Source organism: Alligator sinensis, unplaced genomic scaffold, assembly GCF_000455745.1.
Source record: "Alligator sinensis unplaced genomic scaffold, ASM45574v1 scaffold730_1, whole genome shotgun sequence".
NCBI lineage: Eukaryota > Metazoa > Chordata > Crocodylia > Alligatoridae > Alligator > Alligator sinensis.
Genome location: NW_005842027.1, coordinates 2,286,952 through 2,311,666, shown reverse-complemented (window position 1 = coordinate 2,311,666; position 24,715 = coordinate 2,286,952). Strand labels below are relative to the sequence as shown.

Here is a 24,715-nt window from a genome sequence, read left to right as displayed (position 1 = left end):
TGAAGTCTCCATGCAGAAAATAATTCAGCAATTAATTCGGCCACATTTGCTGGCATGTCAGGAGTTTAAATAGGACTTCTTTTTGAAGACTTAGAAACCAGGCAGCTGTCATTTCTCCAGTTGGTTGGCATGCTAAGGATGATTGTCACTCTCTGATTCCCTCCCCCACCCCTTCCTTGCACCTGTTATCAATTGAATTATGGGCATTTTGTACATAGTAACTTAATAAGGTTAAGTTAGACTGTAATAGAACAAGCTGACGCTCAGGGAATTAAGGCAGTTTTATGAGTGTGTAAGGAAGAGAAAAAGGAGCTACATTTAAGGAGAGAACATGCCAGTAACAGTGCAGCTTTGGGATTTGGTTACTTCAGCAGTTATTATAGAAAGGGTAAACCAAGCCTTACTAGCATAAACCGGAAAAGTATAAATGCCATAGTGTGGCTTGCATCTTGCCATTAATAGTGGCTTCAGATATTCTTGGAGACTTGTTCTATTCACCTATATTGCTTGTTCATAAGTAAATCTATAAATGCACCCTTGTACAGAGCATCATTTACCTTCCTTCCTACATAATATTTGTAGGCCCACTTCAGCTACTTTTGAATTAGATTGTTTTGCTATCAGCTTTGACAGGAGAAACTCTTCTGCCTGTGAATTTATCATTCTGTTATCTTTTTGCCCCTGGCTTGGGTTTTACCAGTATTTGAGAGGTTTGAGAGTAAGGCCACTGCAGGATGTGCTTTGTGTGTAAGGGGAGGGAGGACGTAAGGCTTGGTGGAATACCCAGCATCTGCCTGTTCTAGGCTGGCAAACAGTTCAAAGATCTGGATGGACTCCATCTTTCAAAGCATTTTTTTACAATAGATGCAACTTGTCTGGCTCCAAAGAGCAACTTAATGCTAATGTAGGGTGTGGCTCTAATTATTCCTTTTTCTAGTGCCAAGTGAAAAAAATCCCTTTGATACAGATTAATCAAACTAGCCCCTAAAAACTCTGTGTTTTTTCCATTAAACTTTATTTTGTGAAATTAAATATACAGAGAAAATAAATTAAGACGTGAATGATGTTTTGAGTGGGAGAAAGAAAGACTGTACAGCCACAGACTGACCACAGGGATTTATTGTTGCATTTTTCAAGGGCATACGTTGCTTCATGGCAAACAATATGGAAAACAGATAATCAGGCTTGACAACTTCAGTAATTTATTCCATCTTGCTTGCCTCAGCAACTGTTCAATTTGTGAAACGTAAGTGATGATCCAGAGGAAGATACTTTTGATAAAAAAAATTGGTGAGTTGGGGAAGGGGGCATATAATACAGTCCTGTATGGTTTCCAGATTGATGGTACTGGATAGAGCAAGAGTCTTATTGAGGCAAATTTCAGGTGCCTCCAGGTCTTCGGGGACTAAATTGCTCTGGGAACAGAAGAAGAAGACAGAGTAAGAATTTATCATATTTTTCAAGAAATAACCTAAATGACCAATAATAGCCCAGGATATGATTTCCTAATGGCTGGACTGAAGATGGTTTGTTTGAAATAGAATAGTTTTTCTTCAGTGGTGGTATATAACCATTGGAACAGTTGTTTCAAAGAACTTCTATTTAGTATCACAAGCTAATCTTTGGAGTTTGCGTAAGGTTTTCAAGTTCTTTCAAGTTCACATAAGGTTTTCAATGTTCATAGGATACCATAAAAGTCTCTAGTAGTTTATATTTGTATGTTAAAGTCTTATTTGTATACTACTGTGAAGATATAAAACTGCACTGAAAAAGAATTTAAGCAACAACATTTTCATGTTAACTCATGCTAAGCACATAATCATTTCAGAGTCTTGGAAACTGAGGCAGCAGTCAGGGGACTTGCCCAGGTAATATAGTCAGTTGTCGATCTGTGAATGGATCCAAACAGTCTGATTCCCATGCCCCTGCCACTGGACAGCACTCTGTCCCTTTGTTATTTGTATGGTAAGGCATGAGTAATGATCTTATTGATTCCCAAATCAATCCCCAGTACTGTATCGAGGCAAAATCCACTAATCAAAGTACCACAGAAAGGTAAAGCATGCAAATATAGGGACATACCAGCTTGTGTCTTGAGGAATTCATTTAAACAGACATGATGTGTTTCACAAATGCTGTGGAGTAATAGATTTGATAGAGAGTTAGTAGGGGTAGAAGTAATTTCATTTATAAAGGTATATCACAGCATAAACAGTTGGAAAACTCAAGATATTAATGCTCTAAAACTCAAGATATTAATGCTCTAAAGGGAAATATGCTGTACTAATCAGATTGAGCTTCTGATAAATTATAATGAAATTCTAAATTCTTACTGTTCTGCTCCTTGCTATTATATGACAAAGCAAGGTAAGTGCCAAATAATGTGTTTCCTACAAGCATCAGTTCTGGGTTCACTTTACTTAGTCATAACTTTTCCAAATTCAGTTCTTGCCTAATTAGAACCAATGTAGGCTACATCTAGCTGAACAGAGCCTTTATTTTAGCATCCTGATTTCTGGCTGGCCATGTTGTGTGCAGTCATTTTAGCAGTCCCTGCCACTGATCTGTTTTTTAGAGTAATCCTTTCAATGGTAGCTTTCTCCAGAAGCTTTATCTGAGGCAGCTCACTGATAATAGACATAAAAGATGTCACCATTAAAAAATATATATGCTGCATGAAATCTTTTTAAAAGGCACCAAATGTAGAACAGGAGAGCGCTCAGGTTGTTGAAGGTCAGCACTTACCCTCATAGTTGATGCAGCCATTGGAGTCTTCCTGACCTTTCAACAGTTCTTCTACTTCCTCTTCCTTCATCTTCTCCCCTGAAGCATGAATAGAATTGGGTTAATATCTACATTCCCTAGATCGTCAAATTATATTAAACCTATATCGGTTCCAGAGGCTTTACTGTCTTTTTCTGGGTTATCATAAGTTCCTTCTGTCATGAATTCATTCAATTACAGTTCAGTTTTCTGTATAAGTTTCCCCCCCCCCCACACACACACACACACACTACTGTCACTGCTCCAAGTGCATATGGAAGCCATAGGCCTCATCCTTTGCCACTGGCAACATAACCTTATTTTCATGAAAGCTACTAGATTTTCTCACTGTTCCTCAGTCAGGAATTTTTTGATCCCCCAAAACTGATTTTAGAAACAGAAAAGATTTTTTGTTTTGGATTCTAATTTGGGTTGCTAGTCCCCTGTCCTTTTACATTGTCACTTTAAATTTCTCACAAGTCTAGCTTTGTTGCCTTAATCCTTTCTCCCCACTGATTGGCGTGCTCTCTTGTTTAATTGTGCTCTCCCTTTCTCATGCCTTTGAGCAATGCTAGCTTTTTAATCTCTCCCTGAAATGAAAAACTCCTTACCTAGAGTAGCCAGTACATGACGAAGTTCAGCACCCATGACTGTGCCATTGGCTTCTTTGTCAAAGACACGCAGACCTTCAACAAAGTCTTCAAAGGTACCCTGCTCCTTGTTGTTGGCAGCTGCCTGCAACATGGGCAGGAACTCCTCAAACCCAATTCTCTTGGCACCCATTTCTGGAAAAAAAGTGTTAGTTACAAATATTATTGGAGATATGAAAACTTTTTCATACAAGTAACCTTCTGAATCATCAGGCTGGAATATGGGACAGCCTCCCACCTCAGTCATGTCTCTCTCTCTCTCTTTCACATTTACTCTCTTTATTTCCCTATAAGCCTTAAAGCCTTTAGCTACGGACTAAGACTCAGGTTTTTACTGTGACTGGAGCCATGGTAAAGATAACATTCTGGTGCCTATTATTACCATAGTTCAGTCCCACTTTTCCCATCATCTTTTTCTTATTATATATTTTCCTTTTGGTAGTGGAGATTTCCACAGATGGTTCCCCACCGATAGTGGACATTTGCAGGATGTTCTTGGAGTGGGACTCCAGGACTAAATACTGTGGATATTTTGGGCAACCTGCCATGGAAGCAGTGACCAGAGAAGGATGTTTATACTTGTATGAGTCCCTGGGGATTTTTAAGTTATGCCAGAGGCCTCTCTAGTCTCACAAGTTGCTTGAGATCCAAAGGCAGAAAGCTACTTAAAAGCCACCTTGGCCACTCGTTGGGCTAAGATTCTGTGCTGCACCTCCTGGAAGCATAGCACCAAGTCTTGCCCTCTATGACTCACCTAATAAGAGAACATAGATTATGTTAGTTATATGCAGTGAATCCAAATTAGTATAGATGGAATAAAGTTAACACCAGTATTGCATTAATGTTCATTATCTTACATTTAATATCTTGAGGTCAATTTTGCAAAGTCTAAAGCATGTGCCTGATTTTACACTCATCAGTAGTCCCATGGCATTCCAGTTACTTTCATATTTAAGTCTCTGTGGGCGCATCTATATGTGCAATTAATGCAAAGCTATAAACTCTGGTGCCCATTGCACTGGAATGTATTGCTCCCAGGCAAGCCATATGCATGTATGCCCAGGACTGTAGCAGGTTGATCTGGATTGGAGCAGCCCAGGCTGGTAGGGGAATCCAGGGGGTCAGCCTGCCATCCCAGGGCTGCTCCAACCAGGCTCAACATGCTGTGGAGGGGCTGACTGGGGCCCGAGGGTGTGCCAATGAGGGGCTAGCAGGCAGGTAGTCCCTGCACTGAAGTACCCTCATGCCCAAGTCAGCCCCTCCAGCATCTACACATGTGCTGCTGTGGAGTAAAAAATTCTGCAGCAGGACAATACTTGGTTCACAAGTACTAACCTGCTGTGGAGTTAATTAGTTTTCGCTGTCCTAATAGCACTGAATGTGTAAATGCAAGGCGTTTATAGGAGAGCTAAATAGGCAACTCCACATTAAACTTCTCATGTAGTTGTACCCAGTGAACTCAATCCCAAGGTTTCTTTTCATTTAAAAAACTGTTTATCTTACAAGCTTGGCTGATTTTGCTAGCAGAGCTTGTTAATTCCCACTCAGCACATCTACTCAAGTTTATCACTGCATGAGCTCTGCAACTAATTTTTAAAATACTCCCAATTTTAGCAAACTAAACTCAATTGTTTGCTAATCAAGTTTTTGTTGACGCTAAACCCAAGTGGCTTTAATCAGAGCAAAGCTGTGATATGTGACCTCTTACAAAAATATCAGTGTCTGGCCAGAAATGAAACATAGTAGATTGCTGAATATTAGATTTCTGAGCATACAGAAAGAGCATTGTAATGGAAACTGTTTCACAATTTAACTTGAAGTCATTGCTAGTTAATTACTACCTTCATTTAAAATTATTTTGAGATCCTATGTGACTAAAGTGATACTGAGAGCTAGTATACTCATAAAAGAAGATGCCCTTCATATTTCTTATTTTGTTTATCTTTGTGAAGTTAGCAGAGCTAATAAAACTGTCTAGCTCAGGGGTGTCAAATGTATGGTACTGTAATTTTGGTTCTGTAGCAGCCTCTTATGTTCTGTGTATTGGGGAGAAAGGAAGCCTTTAACACACACTTATCAGCAAGTTATGCCTGCATTAACCTGACAATCAAATGGTCAAACCTGGATTCCTTTAAAGCCTAAATCAGATGCAATCTATTCCCCTTCTCAGAATGCATTCCCCTTCTTTACCTGCCTCCTCGAACAGATCTAACAATAATTCAAAGGTTCTAGCTGAGAGATTTTTCTTGCTGAACTAGCCACTCCCAGTGTCTGTTGCCACCATCATTTTCTAACCACGAAGGGATGATATCTCCACATACAGAGAAAAAATCCACACTTGGAACTTATAGTTTAGTTACCCTCTTTGCTGGGGTTTCCCATGATCTTATTGACTTCAGCATTTGTTGGGTTCTGTCCCAGAGCACGGATGATATCACCAACTTGGTCTAGGGTGATCTTGCCATCACCAGTTCTGTCAAAGAGGAGGAACGCCTCCTTGAAGTCTGCAAGGAGAAAACGAGGGTTAGATGAGTGGAGCACCACTGTGTACTGAAGAAATGGGGCTAGATTCTCTTCTGACATAATTCCACTGACTTAGTGGAGTTGTGCCATCAGAGATTTTGGCTCCTGGCCTCAAGCAAAAACATCACATCCTGTACTACTTCAGTTTCACTATTTTTAACCTTTTCTACCTGCCTTTCATCTCTTTCTTGGCTCTAGTAACCAACTGTAGCTTTGTAATTGCCCCCTGTGGTTATTTTAAGTGCCAAGGAAGATAAGCTTGCTATAAATGTTGCCATTTAAGAACAAGTTTCTTAACAAAGCTTAACAGTGGAAGGTAAAAAAGTTCTTGAATAATCCATTTGATTTTCTTTCACCAAGGGGATGAAAATCTTTTGTAATAGTGCCTTGGAGTGCTAAAGGTCTGCCAGCTTTGAAGGACCCAGACTGTGATCCCAGTATCTCATCTGTTCAGCTGTTAATGTGAAATTTGAAGCACTTGAAGGTAACCTTTTCCCATAAAGTTGTATGACAATTAAATTGATACCCAAATCTCTGCCATGTCATGTTCTATCTCACCTAGACTAGGTAGGTCATACCCAAACCTGACAGGTACTGGGCAGATCTGTATCATTCTTCTTTGGCAACACTTGTCTGATTTGTCAAACCAATAAATTATCTTTATGTCAAAGTTTCAACATCTTTGCTTCCCACATCCAAAGCTGATTGATATACATTTATCAGCCGATCAGTACCTTGGGATTTTGACATTTCTTCTATAAAAATTCATGGGAAAAATCTTGTTCACTGAATTCTCAGACTTTATCTTCAACTCCACTGCTGCTTATGGAATATTTCATTTTTTTACTTTTATAGCATTGGCAGTAAAAAATTAGAAAAAAACAAGAGTTTACCTAAATGTTAATTTTAGCTGATTTTGTTTTATGAAGAACTCCACAATCTGTGCTATATAGATCTATTGTAATTTTACAACCTAAGGATTAGCCAACTTGTGGTTAACTGCAGTATAAGCCAGTTATAAAGCTGTTCAGTCCACTAATTTATTAATTTTGCAAATGTATTGCAAGAGAAAGATATAGCTTTGTGCTGTGGATAAATAGATGCTCTTCCTGCCTTGGGACAAGATTACAATCATTAAACCATATATCAAACTATGTCTTCGTTCATCTTTCTTAGGGATATGTGAAACTGAGGTATTTTGGGGCTAGCTTTAGCCCTCCTTATACAGTCTTTCTGGTGGATTCACTGGCACCCAGCAAAACTGCTGAGGCAGGATGTAGGTCTGCTAGACTGTAATCTAATACATCTGAAATTAATCCTCTTACTGTCTGATGTGTTGGGACCTATAACCTTGATTGGTAGCCTTCTTCCCTTACAACTTTTACTGTAGGTTTTAAAATCTCGGACTTTGGGATTTTGATAAATCTCTTTCAACCTACCAGCTTTGTACTGACTAAAGTCCATAGCATTTTGTTGATTTTATGGCAGGTTATTTGGCTCTTCATCTAGTATATTAAAGATACTTATCCAGATATAAGTTTCCAGATATCACATAAATATACAATATACAATAACACATATAGTTATAAATATACATGACTGTATTGCCATTTGCAAAAGTAAGGCATGCTGCAAAAAATGTGTTCTCCCTCTCTATTTTTTAAATCCAAAAACATTTCACATTCATCGTGGCATCTCCTCAGTTCAATGAAGAGGGTTGTTCTTTTTTCATCTCACTTACCTGTCTTACCCCTGTGTTCCTCCACTGATTGCTCTGCAGTTTGTCCTACTTTAGGCTTGTCTAAGCAAGTCTAAATCTGGCTCGAGTAGCATTATGCTCAGCTAGAAATCTTGTAACATGCTTAAATACTAAAAGTGTGTGCAGGATGGGACTGGAGCAGATGGGAAGGGACAACGGGTGGGGAGTTGATGTAATAAAAAAGTTACTCTGTCTCTCATTCATCACACCATGACAACAAATCAATACTTTCAAATACTGGGATAGAGGCAGGGAAATCTGTTGCTTTATATGCTCAATAAATGGATGGGATTTTTTTCTAATTATTTGCAACCCTTTTCTAAAAGTTCTGTAGTTATAATAAGGGATGAGTACAATTCAACTTCCTTCCTGATCAGAAGTGTTTGGATCTGAGGAAGAGGATTCAGATCTTTCATATTAGTATAACTTTGACAGTTACTCTCTTACTTTGGACCTACTGAGAGCAGAATTTATCCCACAGTCTTTCAGATAAGGACTCCATGTTTTAAGCCCTTTTCCCCCATTTCTCTTTTGATTTCTAATCAATTTGTTGTATCTTTCCTCATAAAACAGGAGATGGTCACAGCAGGGGTCTACTTTATGTACTACTATATTTTACTGTTGTTAGTTTTTAACCAACTTCATTTAACACAGTTTAAACGTGTCTATTCAGCTGTTTCAAGCACATATATTTATATATTTCAAAATGGATTTTTTTATAAAGTTAGAGGTTAACCTGTAGCCCTGACCTATTCACAAAGAGGCAGGAGATACCACTGTGCAGTAGGACTGCACTGTGTTCAGCTTGTTACATTATATACATCAATTTACTTGAGTAAGTTTATTTGTTAAGCATGTCTATCCTTCATAAATTTATTTAAAGCAGTATATCTTCTCTTCTCCCTCCACCTTTCCCTTAATGCATCCCAACCAAGAATGACAAGCTGGCTTTTGAAAGAATTTTTTAATCTTTCATTTATGCACATAACAGTACACCATTACCACAGCTAAGTTGATTTTCTAGCCTTGGCTTTCTTTTCATAAAACTCCTTCTCAGAATTCATTTAATAGAACACTAATATGTTGGTACTTTTAAGAGTATGTGGCAAAAACACTGAAGCCAATAGATTTTCTTGGATGTATGGTAATGGTAGTTTAGGTAGCATGTAATTAGCGTTCGGATAAGTTATTTGGAAATCTAGGGTCAGTTCCTTAACTGGTGTAAGTCAGCATAAGCCAGTGACATCTGTGGACCTATACTGATTTTCACTAGCCAAAGTACTGTCATCCTGTCCTCTTAAAGATTATTTTTTTAAATATGTCCTTTTATCTGAACGCATGTACATATATGTTATTGGTTGTCTTGTAACTTACCATCCTGCTGCTCCCTGGAGAATTCGATCTGTTGGAAGGAAATCAATCAAAAATGGCTTAAGAGAGGGGGAGAACCTGTGGATTTTAAAGCATCCAGCTCACTCTGTGAGTTATCTTCCAAAGAGACATAAAATGGGCTTGTTTCTCAGAAGTATTTTGAATACCAATAGGGCTATCAAAAGAGTTAAGTCCTGTTTAGACTAGTGAGCATCCACATTTGATAAGCATTGCTCCACCCGAGCACCATTGGAGTTAAATTTCTGTTCCACTTACCACTAACTTGGTCAGCACTGAAGGACTGCAGTTGGGAGAAAGAGAGAGAGAAAAAGAGAACTAGTACCATTGAAAATGCATTGACAGACAAAAGAAAATAGCACATAGTAGCTGAGTGTTCTAACATCTCTGCCCTGCAAAATGTAACTAGGCAACTAGCAACTTATATTAGTCAGTATCTGCCTGGTAAAAAAATACATTGCAAAGACTACTTAAAGATTTGGTTGAAATGTACATCCAGGGCATAACCATGGCTGCAGTATATAATAAATCAAACATCTCTTAACTAACAAAGAAGTTGCTAATGCACTTTCAGGCCATTTACCATTTTACTAGTGTTGCATAATATCATTGCAAATATCATTGCTTAACCATCAGCTTTTAATGTTAGGAGAGAAAATAAACCAATACATTAAAAGTCTATTTGTTTTAAATTAGTTGTTTGTCAGCACTTTGTTTCTAAGACAATATTTTATTACAGTATATGATTCCTTTGCAACCACAGCAGATTGTATCAGAGTCAAAAACAAATTAGCATAGTATACTAGCAAATAATAACTATTCAATTTAAGTGATAGAAACTATGCTGCCACCACTAACTGATATAGGAGACAAGATTAACTGGACAATCCAACACAATCCAGTAAGCTTTACTTTTACACCAAAGGCCAAATCAAATATATAGAGGTTCCCACTTCCTATGGCAAACTAAACTGTTTCTCTGGCTCTCTCTCCCTGTAGGACCAGCCCAAACGAGAAGCCAGATACCCTGTTTAAAATCACTGGTTTACTAGTAAGAATTAGTTTTACTGTGGACCCACCATGATTGAGACAGTTGGAAAGGAAGAGCAGCAAGCAGGCTGGAGGAATAAGATGAAGGTTCTGTGAATCCCTGAGAGTGGTCCTTCCTTTCTGGCCTTTCTTCTTATTTATTCAGAGGCTGTGATATCACAGCATGGATCAGGTTTCAGAAGGAAGTAGCCACTCCCCTCAGAGAGTTCTTTAACTTTCTTAGGGCAAAGAGATAAAAGGATCTGTTTCTTGATGGACATTTTCCTAAGGCTATTTTTAGGAAGCCAGAAAGAGGCAGGGAGGGGCAAGCTTCAGTGAGATTGAATCTTGTCAGCACTTTCTGGGTCATAACAGAAAGAGGGTATATACCTTATCTAGACCTACCCAAGCTTCTTTATCAGGAGGGTTCTGATTTCTTCAGCAGGCTATAAAGAAGGTGAATATGGAAAGTGAAGATTCAGGAGCCCCATGTGTTTGTTTAGTTGGCTCGTTATATGTTCTCATTTACCGTTGTTTGTTGCTGGGCTACTTGGGTTGGCTGGGATTTTCTAGCCAGCAGATTTAGGGCTTATTCCAGAGTTCTTGAAATCCATAGTAAAACTCATGTGACTTTAGTGAGCTTTAGATCAGGCCTTAATTTGGCCAACGCAATCCTGCAACTGGATGTTAGAGGAGTCTGGTCTGCAGAATTATTATCAACCTAAATGTTGCTGCGGTATTCTGCAAACTGGCTTCACTTACAAAATGAGATGACAGATTTCTGACCAACATTTTAAATACAAATTATCAAACTTTTTGGATCAGAGCTCGTAAATGAGGTTAATATACCTTAAGTACTGCATTTTTAATGTAATACAAAGTTCCTAGGCTTTGCTTCTGTAAGAGTCTATATTTCTCAGGTGTTCTTCCTTATGGATAGCCAGGTGAAACCATTTTAGAGTGTAAATGGCTGTGCTTACCCTTCCCTACCCTGCATTGTTTGTGTGCGTGTGTGTGAGAGAGAGAGAGAGAAAGAGGGAGCGAAAGAGAGAGAGAGATGGATATAGATATAGAGATATCTCTCTCTATATTTCTATATGTAATCTATAGATAGATATATCTATAGATATAATCTATAGATTATATATAGAGATCTCTCTCTATCTATAGATTATATATATCTATATATAGATATCTCTTTATCTATCTCTATATCTATATAGAGAGATAGATATATAGAGATATAGATATATAGAGATATGTATAGATGTAGAGATCTCTCTATATGTATCTATAGATATATATAGATATATATATATACTCTCTCTATATATATCTATATAGATATCTATATATATAGATCGATCTCTCTCTCTCACACACACACACACACAATGCAGGATAGGGAAGGGTAAGCATAGTCATATACACGCTAAAATGGCTATATAGGTATAGATATATAGATATATACCTATATCTGATTCACTAGTGGGAAGAGGTTAGACAGGTTGGATGGTCCATTTGCTCTGGTATGTCAGTCAAGTGTGACGGCGCTGCATGATCCTAAATCCTAATATTCTATTTATAGATATCTCCATATCGAAGCTTGATAGAGGTGACTTCAGGCCACAGATACACCCCACAGTGTTGCCTTCTACCACACACAACAGTGGTAGGCAGCCAGGAAAAGAAAAATCTATCCATTTTATGTATGGGGTTGGGGAAAAGGTTTTGCTGGTGATAAAGGAATTCAAAATGGGGCTTTCCCCCCCATGCTCATGTATTTGAGTAAATACAGTAACTATGAATGTTAGTCAGTGCAAAAAAGGTAATCCTCCCTTTCCTCCCTCAAGCCAGGAGTGTACACACATATTGGACAGTGCTGAGCTGTGATGTCACCATGGCTTGAAATGCTCTTGACTCTGGTGGGGTCCAGCCCAATGAACTATATGGTAAATAATGAGCCTTTGGCTTTGGACTAACATCATATATAGAATATAATTTGAGGTGGGGGGTCATCATATAATTAGCATCAGCATCTATTTGAGTAAATATGGTAGCTCAATTTTTAGAACATAGAGCAAAGTTGCCCGGTGTTCAGTTTATGGAAACATAAGTGGTTTGCTTTAGGTAGTGCAAGGTACTGCCTCTCATGAAACATAAAGGGTGGTCCCATTCAAATCCCCTTACACCCTTGTCATATGGTTGTGAGACAGCAAACTAAAAAAGATATTTTTCATGGGAAATATTTGAAAAAATATATTTCATGCCCTGCCCAGATCTGTGGTTGGCTTAAAAAACCCAAAACATCCAAATATTTTTTGAGGCAAACTTGAGACATTTTGGAATGTAAAGGTTCGCTTTCCTCTCCGCCTCCACCACTCTCCAATTAAATTCTGTCCCCCAGGCTGCCAAGGACTGATGGTTGTGTGAATATGGGGAAGTGCATGTAAGTATTAATTCTGCAGTTGGATACATACTACTCATCAAAAGCAACTGATTACAGGATTGGCTCTAGAGCACCTTGGAGTGGCTTTTATGGGCTATGAAAGATGTTGCTGAACAGTGTGTGTTAATAATCTCTGGGTATATGTGAAATGGGGTTTGATCCAAAGCACAATGAAGCAAATGGAAAGACTTCTATGAACTTTGCCTGGTTTGGGGTCAGAGATTCGAAGGGGGAATTTTGGCATAACAGAAATGATCCTCATATTACGGCTGATTCTTGATTAAAGTCTGAACAACATTTTTGATTAAGGGGCTGATTCTGCAGAGGAGTGTGGAGAGATCAAGTGATCTGAATCACACTAGTTGACTAATGGATTCTCAAAACAACTTCAGCATTTTAGCCTCCAAAATGGAAGGACATAGTTTAATTCAGAGATTCCCAGGTTGGGGTTTATGGCTACACTGCCTTTCACCAGTTAGTAAAATATGAAGGGGTCCTGACTAGATCCAAGGTAGGGATAGGGCATGAGGGATTCCAAAAGATGTAAACCAAAAATGGTGGGGAGTTACCATGATATGAAAAAGAACAAAGGAAACATTTGTGTTAATAGCACAAAAATGACCTAAAAGTGAGACATGTTAGATAGAAATAACTTCCCAAAAGAGCCCTGTTATCTGACAGCGCTATGTACCTGGAGAACTTATTGAAGGAATCACTGGTTGGGGAGGGATGGACAGATAACCCATGCTGTATGATAGGCTGTTCTCATCCCTAGCTTCTCTGATCTTTTATGCTGGCAGAATGGCTGCCAAACAATGGCATTTTGGTGTTTTCTTTATCCTAACTTCATATCTTATTCCTAGGAAGTGATATTGGCATGTAGGGAGGGAGCCAAAGGGCAGGGAACAGGAAGTAGCTACCGTGAGGTGAAAGGAGGTAGGGATTTACCAAGTCAGGTGTTTTGAATCACAGGTTGGATGCACACTCTTGTCCCAGGGTATCTAAAAGCTTAAACAGGACTTTCATCCATCATATGGTAAAAAGATGCACATGGACAGTTTCCATGCAGCAGCTGGTATGTTGTAAATCCCTGTGCCCTTTTACTGAAAAGTGACTAGTCTGGGTGCACCTGTCCTGAGTCTCCAGTGCTTGATACCATGCCCATCCAAGTACACTTCAGCAAGCTAGGGTTGAAATGCTACTATTCTGAGCTAGTAGTACTTGCTTTCCATTCATCTTTGCAGAAGTACAAATGCCAGCATACTGTACTGGAAAAAAGGCAGAATCTTTGTATCTTAAATGCTCAACTACTGTTCCTAATAACTTCCAACTGAATTTATTACAAGCTTATTGGAAACAGGGACCACCTGTTTTGTTATAGGCATGCATAGTATCTAGTGCAAAGGAGCCTAATACAAGTGACAAAAATAATAGTCAAATGTAAGACCCGATTCTCCATTAGGAGATGCTGGTGTTAACTCTTTGAATTCAAAGTACAAATAGGGAGCAGGGAAGCAGATCAATAATCTGGTTTAACATGGTCTAGCAAGCAGCTCAAAATATTGTCTCTCAGGCAGGGGTATACTGGATATCTCAGAGAAAGGTATGTAGTCTCCATAATATATAAACTATTCAACACAATTTATTGAAGGAAATTTTTACCATAGCCCAACCACAGGTGGGTGGGCATCATGCAACATGGTAGCTGATCACCATTAGAGTGTTGATACTAACTAGTACAGCCACAGATGTTAGTATCTACATAGCACCTAACAAAATAAATTATACATCTCTGTAGTTTTACTGCAAAGCAGGCATTCATTACTGCTGTCCATTAAACCTATTTGAAACCAGTGTGACTATTGACTTAAATGGGGATACTTCTGACTGACATCCATTTAGTGAGAGGAGACTTGGACGTAATGTATTTGACTCCATTTATGTTATTTAGGAAATAAATATCAGGAGCAGGTGAACCTTAAAGGAACAAGGCTCTGGTTTTATGGGAAAGCTCCCTGGAAATACAATCAGAAAAGTAAATAAAATGTAATACATAAAATATAAAATGAATGCATATGGTATGCCACCAGGATTTGGCACTGGAACGAGAAGGTCAAATACATCCTTAAGTCTAATGGATATAAGGAGAGATGAATTTGGTGTCATTATTTTTTAAAGATTTTAATGAAAAGTCAGAAATACTTTTGCAATTATGACGCAAAGTTAGGATGAAGCTAGCTGAATTAATTCATTTGCAGGCCAAAAATGCTTGGAAACTAAATGTGATGCAGCTGCAGCTCTGATCATATCATTTTGCATAGATTGCATTAGCTCTAGAGAGAAGCAGCATTCATTTGGATTGATTTGTAAAAGTGTCCCTTTTCTAATTGCATTTGGCTTTGCATAAATGTGTATATTCTAGATGATGTGAGGAGGAAATGCAATGCACTGGACTTCCACTGAGAGTCTCAAAGGGATTAGTTGTATTAATATGCCTCCCAGTGGTCATGTTAGTATATTAACATTACCTGAGTGATGGCTGCTTGACCTTTAAACACTGTGTAACTAATAAGGCAGTACGCCAGCCTATTGGAATTTGCCATCTGGTAACTAGCGTAGGATGCAAATAATACATCAGAGAAGTTAGAAGAGAATTTTTAGTGGTGGCTGTTTCGTATCTCCTTACAGCTTGCTTCTTTCTTGACTAGGCACTGGCTGCATAAGTTGTCTTTTCCTTGAATTAGCTTATGTAAGCTAAAATCATATTTTTAGCTACCATTTTTAGCTGATATAAGGGCATTGCAATAATGTTTTAGAAAGTAGAATTCTTTTGAAATACTTTTTTCTCTCTGTTATTCTTATTAACAGCAAAACTGGTGTTAGGTGATAAGAAAATATAGCTCTTTGTATAATTTGCAATAATTTACTTTTTTATCCCTGGCGAAGTCTGTGGTGACTTTTTTTTCTAGAAGCTCATAGTTTTTACTAGTCTCTTTGCAAACCACAAAGTTTGCAATTAGTAAGCATTACAACATGACAAACAATTACTTTAAAACAGCTTTCAGACTAACAAGCAAGGGAATGGGACATTTGCTCAAAGTAAAAGTAGGTTTCACATGTGAGAAGCCTTTTGCTTGACACAAAAGATTTGAAGTGAACTTACCCCAAAGATTGTTCTGAAAAGATACCAGTACGTTTGTGAGAAAAAGAAATAGTTTCCAAGAATGTCACCAGGGATGATTTCACGCCCCCACTCCCCCTCCCCTGCAAGACAGTATTCCAAGATCTTTTTGATTTTGAAGGCTGCTTTGCTTTGTGCCATGGGTAGAAAGCAATTTTTAAGCTGGCAGGGAGAATTCTTGGGATGGGTACAGTCATGCACTGTGGAGTTTGGGGATAGGGAGAAATGGGGAATGGGCATGGCCAGGTCTTTCCTTCACAGTGATTGTGGTCATTGTACTATTCCCTTGGTCAAGCACCTGTCAGAAGACTGGCCTGAGCTGCTGCCAGCATAGGATGAGGGTGTACAAAGGTGTCTTAGGCCATGGACAGATGTTCATTTCTACCTTTTCAAATTTCTGGGAAATTTGGAGTACTAGAAATACTAGTGAGAAAAGGAGTTTACAGGCATTTCAGCCTGTACCTCTTCCTCCTCCCCTGATCCCCACACATTTACCCCGCACTGGTAAATAGGGGGAACAGCTACTGCCCTAATCCTCTTGGTCCCTGCAAGGAATGGAGCAGCCTCTGTTCTGCAGAGACCAGGGGACCCCTGTCTGGGAAAGGTGTGGAGAGTTTTTCTCTACTGCTCAACTCCTGGTCCTGGGAAAAGTGGAGAACCTGCTGCTTCCCTGACTCCCCCAGACTGGGTTCAGCCAGACTGGGATGTGTGGAGAGCATCTCTCAGCTACTGAACTCCTCCTGGTCCTGAGAGAAGTTGAGTTGTTTCTGCTCCTTGTGTTTTCCTCAGATAAAGGTCACTTCACTAGGGGAAGGTATGGGGAGTCTTTTTTCACTGTTTCACTCCTTCCAGGAACTGAAGGAGTCCTGGACACCTGTTCCCTGCACTTTCCTCAAACTGGAGTCACTCTGGTCTGGGGAAGGCACAAGAAGCATTTCCCAGCATTGGACTCCTCCCGGTCCCTAGGAGAAAAGTGTACAGGCGTTAGGTTCCTACAGGAGAGTTCTTCCTCACTGCAAGGAGGAAATCTTTCTCTTGGAAGCAGCATGCTTTCTGTGGGAAAACTGTACTGATATCTGTACGTTCTCAGTTCTTGCATGAGAGTGGCAGTTCTCCCATTAGAAATATATTACCTGTCCATACCTCTTAGCCATTTTTGCAGCCCCTCTTCTCCTTTGGACTTGTGGCCTGATTGAACCTGCTTAAGTGAATGGGAGTCTTTTAACAGATTTTAACAAAAGTTGGATCAAGTGCAGCTTCAGTAACTGGGCCAAAAATTCTAGCCACAGTATACTTATTTCAAATAAAAACTTTTGTGATATGAAAGTGGCTATTAGTAACATTCCAATTCCTTAATGTACAACATCAAAGGCAGTGTGACTGCAGCGTATTCTCTTGTTTTTTCAACTCGCATTTTCAGTCCCATTAATTATAGGGTGGGTTTCTTGCCCTGCATCTTAGAAGCTTTCTGTCAATGCATTTAATGGTTTACCTCTCTTGTCAGACCCACTGCTGTGTCCATTCAGAGGCGACCTGCTTCAGTTGTAAATGGAACAAGAAGTAAAGAAAATCCGAGAAACATTTTACAGCCATACATCAACATAATCACACTATTCCACAACCATGCAATAGGTTTGACCATGCATCATGCAGTAACCAGTTGCCAGGCTGTTTTAAACTTTGGAGATGTGCAGGTACTTTAGCTGAAGTAGGTTTACCACACCAAGGTAACTATGTATAGGAGCAGTTTCCAAGGAACATTATAATTTATAGTCTGATAGTAGAAGAGAATCTAATTGTCCAGACATTGAAGATACCAGGATAGGGATCATAGCCTACTTTGAACCTTTTTCAAAGTACATATATAATATTACTAGATCAGAATGGTATATTTTACACCACTTTACCCAGGCATAAATGATTACACACGATGCAAATATAGTAAAAATTTGAATCCAATGTCTCCAGCACCTGGATACAAAAATATTGAAGTCAGTGCAGCTCTGCTGATTGGCTCAGCAGTCAATGGTCCAGATTCTTGGCTAATGTAATTCTTACACCGCACATCTTCATGCTAAAATATCTAAAAGTGCCTTACAAGAAATGTATGAAGCACTAGTACTAGAATAAAATCATGGTACTATGTTTATGCATGCACACCTAAGTGAGACCTAGGTTTATGCTGTATGGCTTAAGTTATAATTCAAACTATTATTTTCATTTGAATACCAAGGGTAGAAAAAGGCATTTGATGCAGCAGAAGACTCCTTTTAGTGAATATGTTTAGCCACACCTCTGCCTGCAAAGCTACCATTGTCCTTTACAGAACTGACAAGAAGCCTGACTGCCCTTCTTAATTGTTGTTGGTTCTCTCTGCACCCAGGATTGTAATTCTTATGTGCATGGACTACCCACTGTTTTTGCTTTTAATTATAATTTATATTATGCTTGTTGTTTTGACCTGCCTTTAAAATCATAAATATGATAGCAATAAAAATCCACCCTAGAAGCACAAACCAGGCTTCTAAATATGTATATTATTTGTTGTGTGGGTATCAAAAGAGCCTCAAGCTTTTTCACTGAAATAGTTCCCCATCATCATTCTAACCCTACCATTTGCTTTCTTTATTTGTGTCCTATTTACGTGCCCTTTGGTCAACATATACCTGGTATCAATCAAAAAGGGGTGGAGTTAAGGAGCAGGCAGAAGGCACAAACTCGTCATATTGCCGCATTCATGTTAATCAATTCTGTCGTCAGTAGGTGGTGCTAGAAAGTGGCAAGTGGGGCATTAGCCTCTTAAAGTGCAAACTACTACATATTACCTAGGTTGGTTTAAATTAAGATGAAAGGATAAACTGATATTAAGGAGTGAGGTAAAATGTATGTGTTTTCAAAAGTGACCAGTGATTTTTAGTGCTAATTTTTTTAGGTGCTCTCTTGAAAGACGTGGTTATTATAAAGAAACCTGATTTTGAAAAAATATTGTGTGCACAGTGCCTAAAAATCAAGTCCTTTAAGATGTCTCAAGTCAGGCACTTAGAAATGAAGTCATCCAAGAAACACTACTTCTGAAAATCTAGCCTCTGCTCATTTAAAAAGAATATTTCCTATATTGTTTATTTGCATAAACATATTTTTGCATTATTTGCAAAATACAAATATTTATTTGTACATTTCTGCAGATTTCTGCCTTACCAAGTATTAATAAATAATAAGCTCATTGTTGAAGGAGACATATACTCATCTTAGCTGTATAATGTAACTTTTCATGTATTATCAAGCTACAGTAGTGCAGCTAACTTCTCTAGGGAAGGGAATGGACGGGAAATTACTTGACACTATTGTGTCAACCACTAGAGACTTCAAACCAATTCCCACTGAAATCAATAGAAAGACATCTAGGTGAGGCTTATTATTGCAATTGTCCAGGTAGATATTCTTAATTCTAGTATTATTCTTTATCATAAAGGTTTAAATGCTACTGGTGCCACATGCATTTACTGTCATTTCATCAAATGAATCACAAGATGCAGGAAGTTCTTGTGGTTAAGGCACTAGTTTAGGACCCAAAGGGCAAATCTACATGCGATATTTATTTTGCAGTTGAATTATCAACTGTCTAGTAAATGTCTCAGTGTCTACACGTGCACCCCTATTAGGGAGCATGAAGCTAATAAACTCTACTATCCTGCTGTGGAGTTTTTTCATGCACAGCAGTGCATGTGTAGACACTGCCCCAGCTGGCTGGGGCACGAGGGTACTTCAGTGCAGGGGCTGCCTGCTGGCTAGCCCGACACTGAAGCACCCTCATGCCCCAGCCAACCCTTCTGCAGCCCATTGAGCTTGGTTGAAGTAGTTCCAGGCTGACAGGCTAACCCCCATGCCCCCAGTTAGCTGAGGCTCATGTGACCCAGCTCAGTGTGCTGCAGTCTGGGCACATGTGTAAACTGCATGTTCAGGAGCTTCCAAGGAGCAAGAAACTATTACTGTGCATTAATGGCATGTGTAGATGCGCCAAAGATGTCTTCAGTTACTGGGTCTGTCATGAACTTAAGTCACACTGAGCAAATCCCTTCATTATAAGAAAATATTGTTTCATAGAATCATAGAAGTAGGGTCGGAAGGAACCTTGTAGATCTTCAAGTCCGACCCCCTGCCTGGGCAGGAGGAAAACTGGGCTCAAATGACCCCAGTCAGGTAGGCATCAAGCCGCTTCTTAAAGACCCCCAGGGTAGGAGCCAGCACCACTTCCCCTGGAAGTTGGTTCCAGATTCTAGCCGCCCTGACTATGAACTAGTTCTTACGGATGTCTAATCTAAACCTACTCTCCAACAACTTGTGGCCGTTATTCCTTGTTATCCCGGGGGGGCGCTAGGGGAAACAAGGTCTCCCCCAAACCCTTCTGGTCCCCCCTAGTGAGTTTATAGATGATCACCAGGTCCCCCCTCAGTTTTCTCTTGTGAAGGCTGAACAGGTTCAGGTCCCGTAGCCTCTCATTGTAGGGTCTGCCCTGCTGTCCCCGGATCATGCGGGTGGCCCTCCTCTGGACCCTCTCAATGTTGTCCACATCCCTCTTGAAATGGGGCAAATAGAAATTTCCATGGCTTATTGGGGTGGTTGAGAGGCTAAATACACCAACAATCATGAGACATGCCTGTGGTGAGACTTCTAAATTCCTACCCAGGGAAAAGAAAAGAAATACAGTCCAGTGGCTGGAGCTCAGCACTGGAGGTTCCATTCTTGATTTGGATACTTACTTGTTCTTTGGTCCTGTCATTTAATACCATCTGACTCAAGTTTCTTCATTTATAAAATGTGAATAATTATACAAACCTACCTCGTATAAGATACTTATTATTATTATCCTCAATATTTTTTTTTAGAGGAGGGCTTCTTTTTAGTAGAGCAGATTGATTTTTATTTTTTGGGGGGGAGAGAATTTTTTTCTTTTAAAGAAGAATAATGCTACACATACAAGTCATTATCAGATCACTTGGAGCTCAGCATGCATCTCCAATGTTAACATGGAGCCGTCTGTGTAAAGGAGTTGGGTTGCTTAGAACTGTTATGGTGTCTGAGTTTACAGCTTTCCATTTTTTAGCTGGTAATATACTATTAAGTCACTATTAAGTCTATTTATGTAAAGATAGATTAGCTAGGATCACTGGAGCTGAAAATTCTATTTTCTTCTAATAAACTGGACACAGAGAGCCATCAGACCAAGTTAAATAATTTAGTAGAAAATCTAGCTGCATTCTTCCTCATAACTGGCTATTCATAAAATATGAGGTCTAATCTAGTTTTAGAGAATATTGCCAAAGACTGTGGGCCATTTGCTTAGCCTTTATTGTCACCATTCTAAATATTTCAAAATGTCTTTCACTGTTTGCTTCTGTGATTCATTGATTCATTGGTCAGCCCAGAATCAATATTGCAAGGAACTGCTGCAGATTTATATTGTTTTATCCACTATGGAACTTTTGTGTAAATTAAACTAAATGTTGACTTAATATGTAAGGTCAGACTGTAAAAATTAAATAAGCCATTAAAAGATTTCAATAACCATTAATGGATCATAACATTGAAATGTCACACAGTGCCTCTAAGTAGTATGTGTTCAGATAACCTAAACTGAATTTACTGGGGGTGTCTGGTGGTTAAAATGAGAAGGAGCTATTGGAATTCTTTGTGGCCCTCCTTTCTCCATATTAGGTAAGATTTCTTATATAGAGTTTCCCAAATTGGTACTATGACCAATCAACTTGCCAGGTAGGGGGGGAATGACTATTTATAATATCACTCAGATCAACCTGCATCCCTGTCTTTCCCTCCTCCCACTCCTTCCCAAATTCAGAATTCTTCCTTGCAGACAGAAGTTGTTTCAAAGTGTCAAACCAAGAATCAATTACATTCTCCTTATCTTAATATTAGCATGCAAAATCCAAAGAAGGCATGATTTCAAACGAATAAACTAAGAAAAACCTCTGACAGGCTTGTCCTATCTGTTAGTTTCACTTCTCAGCAAATTGCAAGTGATGAACAAATACATAAGGCGAAAGAGACAGTCACTGAACACTTCTGTAAACAGTTTTCCACTTCATGCTCTCATTTGCTATAGTATCAGAGTTTCTTGTAGTAGCAATACTCAAAGGGAACTGATGACATTGCCAAAAACCTATTTTATGATGGATAAACAAAACAGCAGTCAAATAAATATTCCAAAGACTTAAGGATCATCTGCTGTTGGCAAACACAGGGAAAGTTGTTCAGGGTGAAAGATGCAAAGTGATAAATCACTTTGAAACAGCACCGAAGTAACAAGTTTGATTTCTACTTTCACCAATTTAGTTTCATGCATCACATTCTCTTTGTTGTTCTTTATTATTTTCCCTTTAAAAATTGCTTACATGAAACTTCACAAAATAGAGGTTGGTATGCATAAGATAAGAGGTAGCCTGGCCTCTAGGTTAAAACTTTTGAGACTGCCAGGCTTTGCTTTTGCATTAAATTGTATGTTATGAATTTCCAGTTACTTAAATAATGGCAAAGCTTGGCTAGATTGAGAAATCCAGTCCAGTTATTCATTCATCTCACTGCTGTCCCTTAACCAGAAACAAATAAAAGTATTTACTGCAGGTTTCAGCAGGGACTCTAAATTTTCCAGTTTGTGAGTGCTTTGGGGTTTGATATCTTTCAGTGACTGCATAAGTTCATCCTTTTACCTTGATGCTCTTGAGATCAATGGCTGGTTCTTTGGGTTTAGCTGGTGCAGGCTCTGGTGCAGGCGCTGGTGCTGGTGCTGGTGCTGGAGCTGCAGCTGCAGCTGGTGCAGCTTTCTTAACATCCTTCTTTGGTGCCATTTTGTTTTAAAAAATAAAGGACCCCCAAAAAACCTTTGAAAGTGATTCCTGAGAGAGGAGCAGCAGTCAGGATGATCTACAGCCCAGTGCCGTGGAGGTGGACCCAATGTGTTAAACTATAAGGGCATATATATATTTCACTTAGTGCCTAATACAATCTTGACACATGCAGCTGGATTGGACAGTTTGCTAGTCAAGGGGGATGTCATTCTGACTCAGGCTATAAATGGAATTAAGGGGTCAGGGCCTTGTCAGATCAGGGAACTTCAGTGGCCTTTTTTTAAGCCTCCCTGAATTTTTTTAATATATGAAAAGGAGAAAGAAATATGACAAAGCCTGTTTCAGATCTCCTGTTGACATTGAAATGCAGATTGACTGGTACTTTTTCTTGGTAGAATTTCAGTTCTGCTGAAGTCATAAATCTTTTTTTCCCATGCCTATGTGCACTACAAGAGGATTCAGTTTCAAGCTGGAATTTTGACTTTGCGGTTTGGGAAGCTCACCAGTTTCCATCCTCCTTTGCCTTGCCCCCTCAGCACCCTTCACTCCTCCTTGGCTTCCTTCTTTGCTAAGAAAGTGTTGATTGAGCAAAGAGCTGGGGTGGGGGGAGGAGAAGGGAGTGGGGGGAGTGTTTAAAAATAAAACAGACATATATGGAAACTCTTCCTGCATTTAGCCACGGCGTCTTTCCCAGGCAGAACAGATCCCAAGCATTTTCTAGCTGCTCTAGCTCTTCCTGTTTATCATAATGAAAAGCTATGTGGCTAAAATTCAGAATCACTTCCTTTAATCCAGTCTCATTTTTTAGTTGATAAACAGAGCCTCAGATAAAATGAGGGCTGGCTACATGATGTGTTTTCCCAGGCACAAGTCCCCCCCACCCCTTTGTTTATAATCACAAACTAGGTATCAATCAAAGGAAGCATTCATGTGTTTTCTGTCTAATTTAATTGACCATCTGAAGTTTCATATTCATCTTCCTACCCTTCAGTCTCCATAGAGACATTTCTATTTCCCAAGATTTCCGGTTCCCATTACCCAGGACGAGGCAACTCATCTATTTTTACTGGATCCCTCATATTTGATTCAGCAGAGCAAAAAAGATTTCCCTTTCTGTATGATCCAATGACTTTACCCCCAGTCCTAAGGATATAGACTTTTGCAGTGACCTGGGATTGTGTTTTTATTCTTGTCTAAAAAACTCCTGATTTAGACTTCTGACTCTTGTTCAATGCTAATAAGCACAAGGCTATCAACAGGGCCATTATTTATGTCCTTGTGGATTCCAAGTTTGACAGTTTTATAATTAGCAGTTACCCGAGGCTCTGACAAAGTCCTTCTACTCCTTAGTCCTATAGGGCTGCCAAGCACCTATATATTTTTGTGTGTGGATTTTTAAGAATGGTGAACATACACACAACAGGAGAACAGCAATTGATTGGGAATAAAGTAGGTCTTTGTGTTTAAGGTAGTGAACTGGGACACAGGAAAACTGGGTACAGGGGGCCCGGCTTTAACACCAGTATGACTTTTAGCAAGTTTTTTTTTTAACCATATCCTCTGCCTCTAGGAGTCAGTGGAGCTATACTGATTTTCACTGCCTGAATGCCTGTATCTCAGCCTCCCTGAGCCCTGGTTCTGTCAAGTGGGAATAATATTTCTTTTCTCCTGCCTTTACCTTTTCACTTTGCAGTCTCACCGTTTGTAACTTCTGGCTCCATATGAGTAGGAGCTCCACCACAATGAATTCCTGATTTTAGCTGAAGCCTTTAGGTCAGGGGTGAGCCCACCAATTTCATCCAGCCTGTTTGTGGCCACCAATTAAATGTAGTCCGCCTAGTCCGCACACCTTGCTCCCACCTTTGTGCTCCTGCACCTTGCTCCCTACCCTTGTGCAGCCAGCATGCACAGCTTCTGGACAGGGCCATGGCTGCCACCGCTACAGCTGCCGGGGGACCTGTTCTGCTTTTCAGCACCAGTGCCCCCCTCCTACCCCCCACCTCAGGGACCACTCTGGTAGCCAGCAGCTCAGGGACCACTCTGCCCGCCAGCAGCTTGCTCTCCCTTCCCTGCCACTGGAGAGGCAGGGAAGGATCAGGCTCCGACACC

General features: G+C 39.5%; 1 protein-coding gene across 2 annotated transcripts; it reads right to left on the bottom strand.

Annotated features, from left to right (window-relative positions):
- Positions 1–1,101: 1,101 nt before the first annotated feature.
- On the bottom strand, positions 1,102–22,732 carry MYL1 (myosin light chain 1). Of its 2 annotated transcripts, none has more exons than XM_006022278.1 (7): positions 22,469–22,732; positions 9,070–9,097; positions 5,774–5,917; positions 3,375–3,548; positions 2,746–2,823; positions 2,083–2,135; positions 1,102–1,415 (listed from the first exon to the last, which is right to left on the bottom strand). In XM_006022278.1, the coding sequence occupies exons 1-6, from the start codon at positions 22,604–22,606 to the stop codon at positions 2,107–2,109; spliced, it is 591 nt and encodes a 196-aa protein (XP_006022340.1). In that variant the 5' UTR covers positions 22,607–22,732; the 3' UTR covers positions 1,102–1,415; positions 2,083–2,106. The 2 variants fall into 2 exon arrangements, with proteins under 2 accessions (XP_006022340.1, XP_006022341.1); XM_006022279.2 differs by lacking the exons at positions 9,070–9,097; positions 22,469–22,732 and adding exons at positions 9,343–9,367; positions 10,164–10,320.
- Between the last annotated feature and the right edge of the window lie 1,983 nt (positions 22,733–24,715).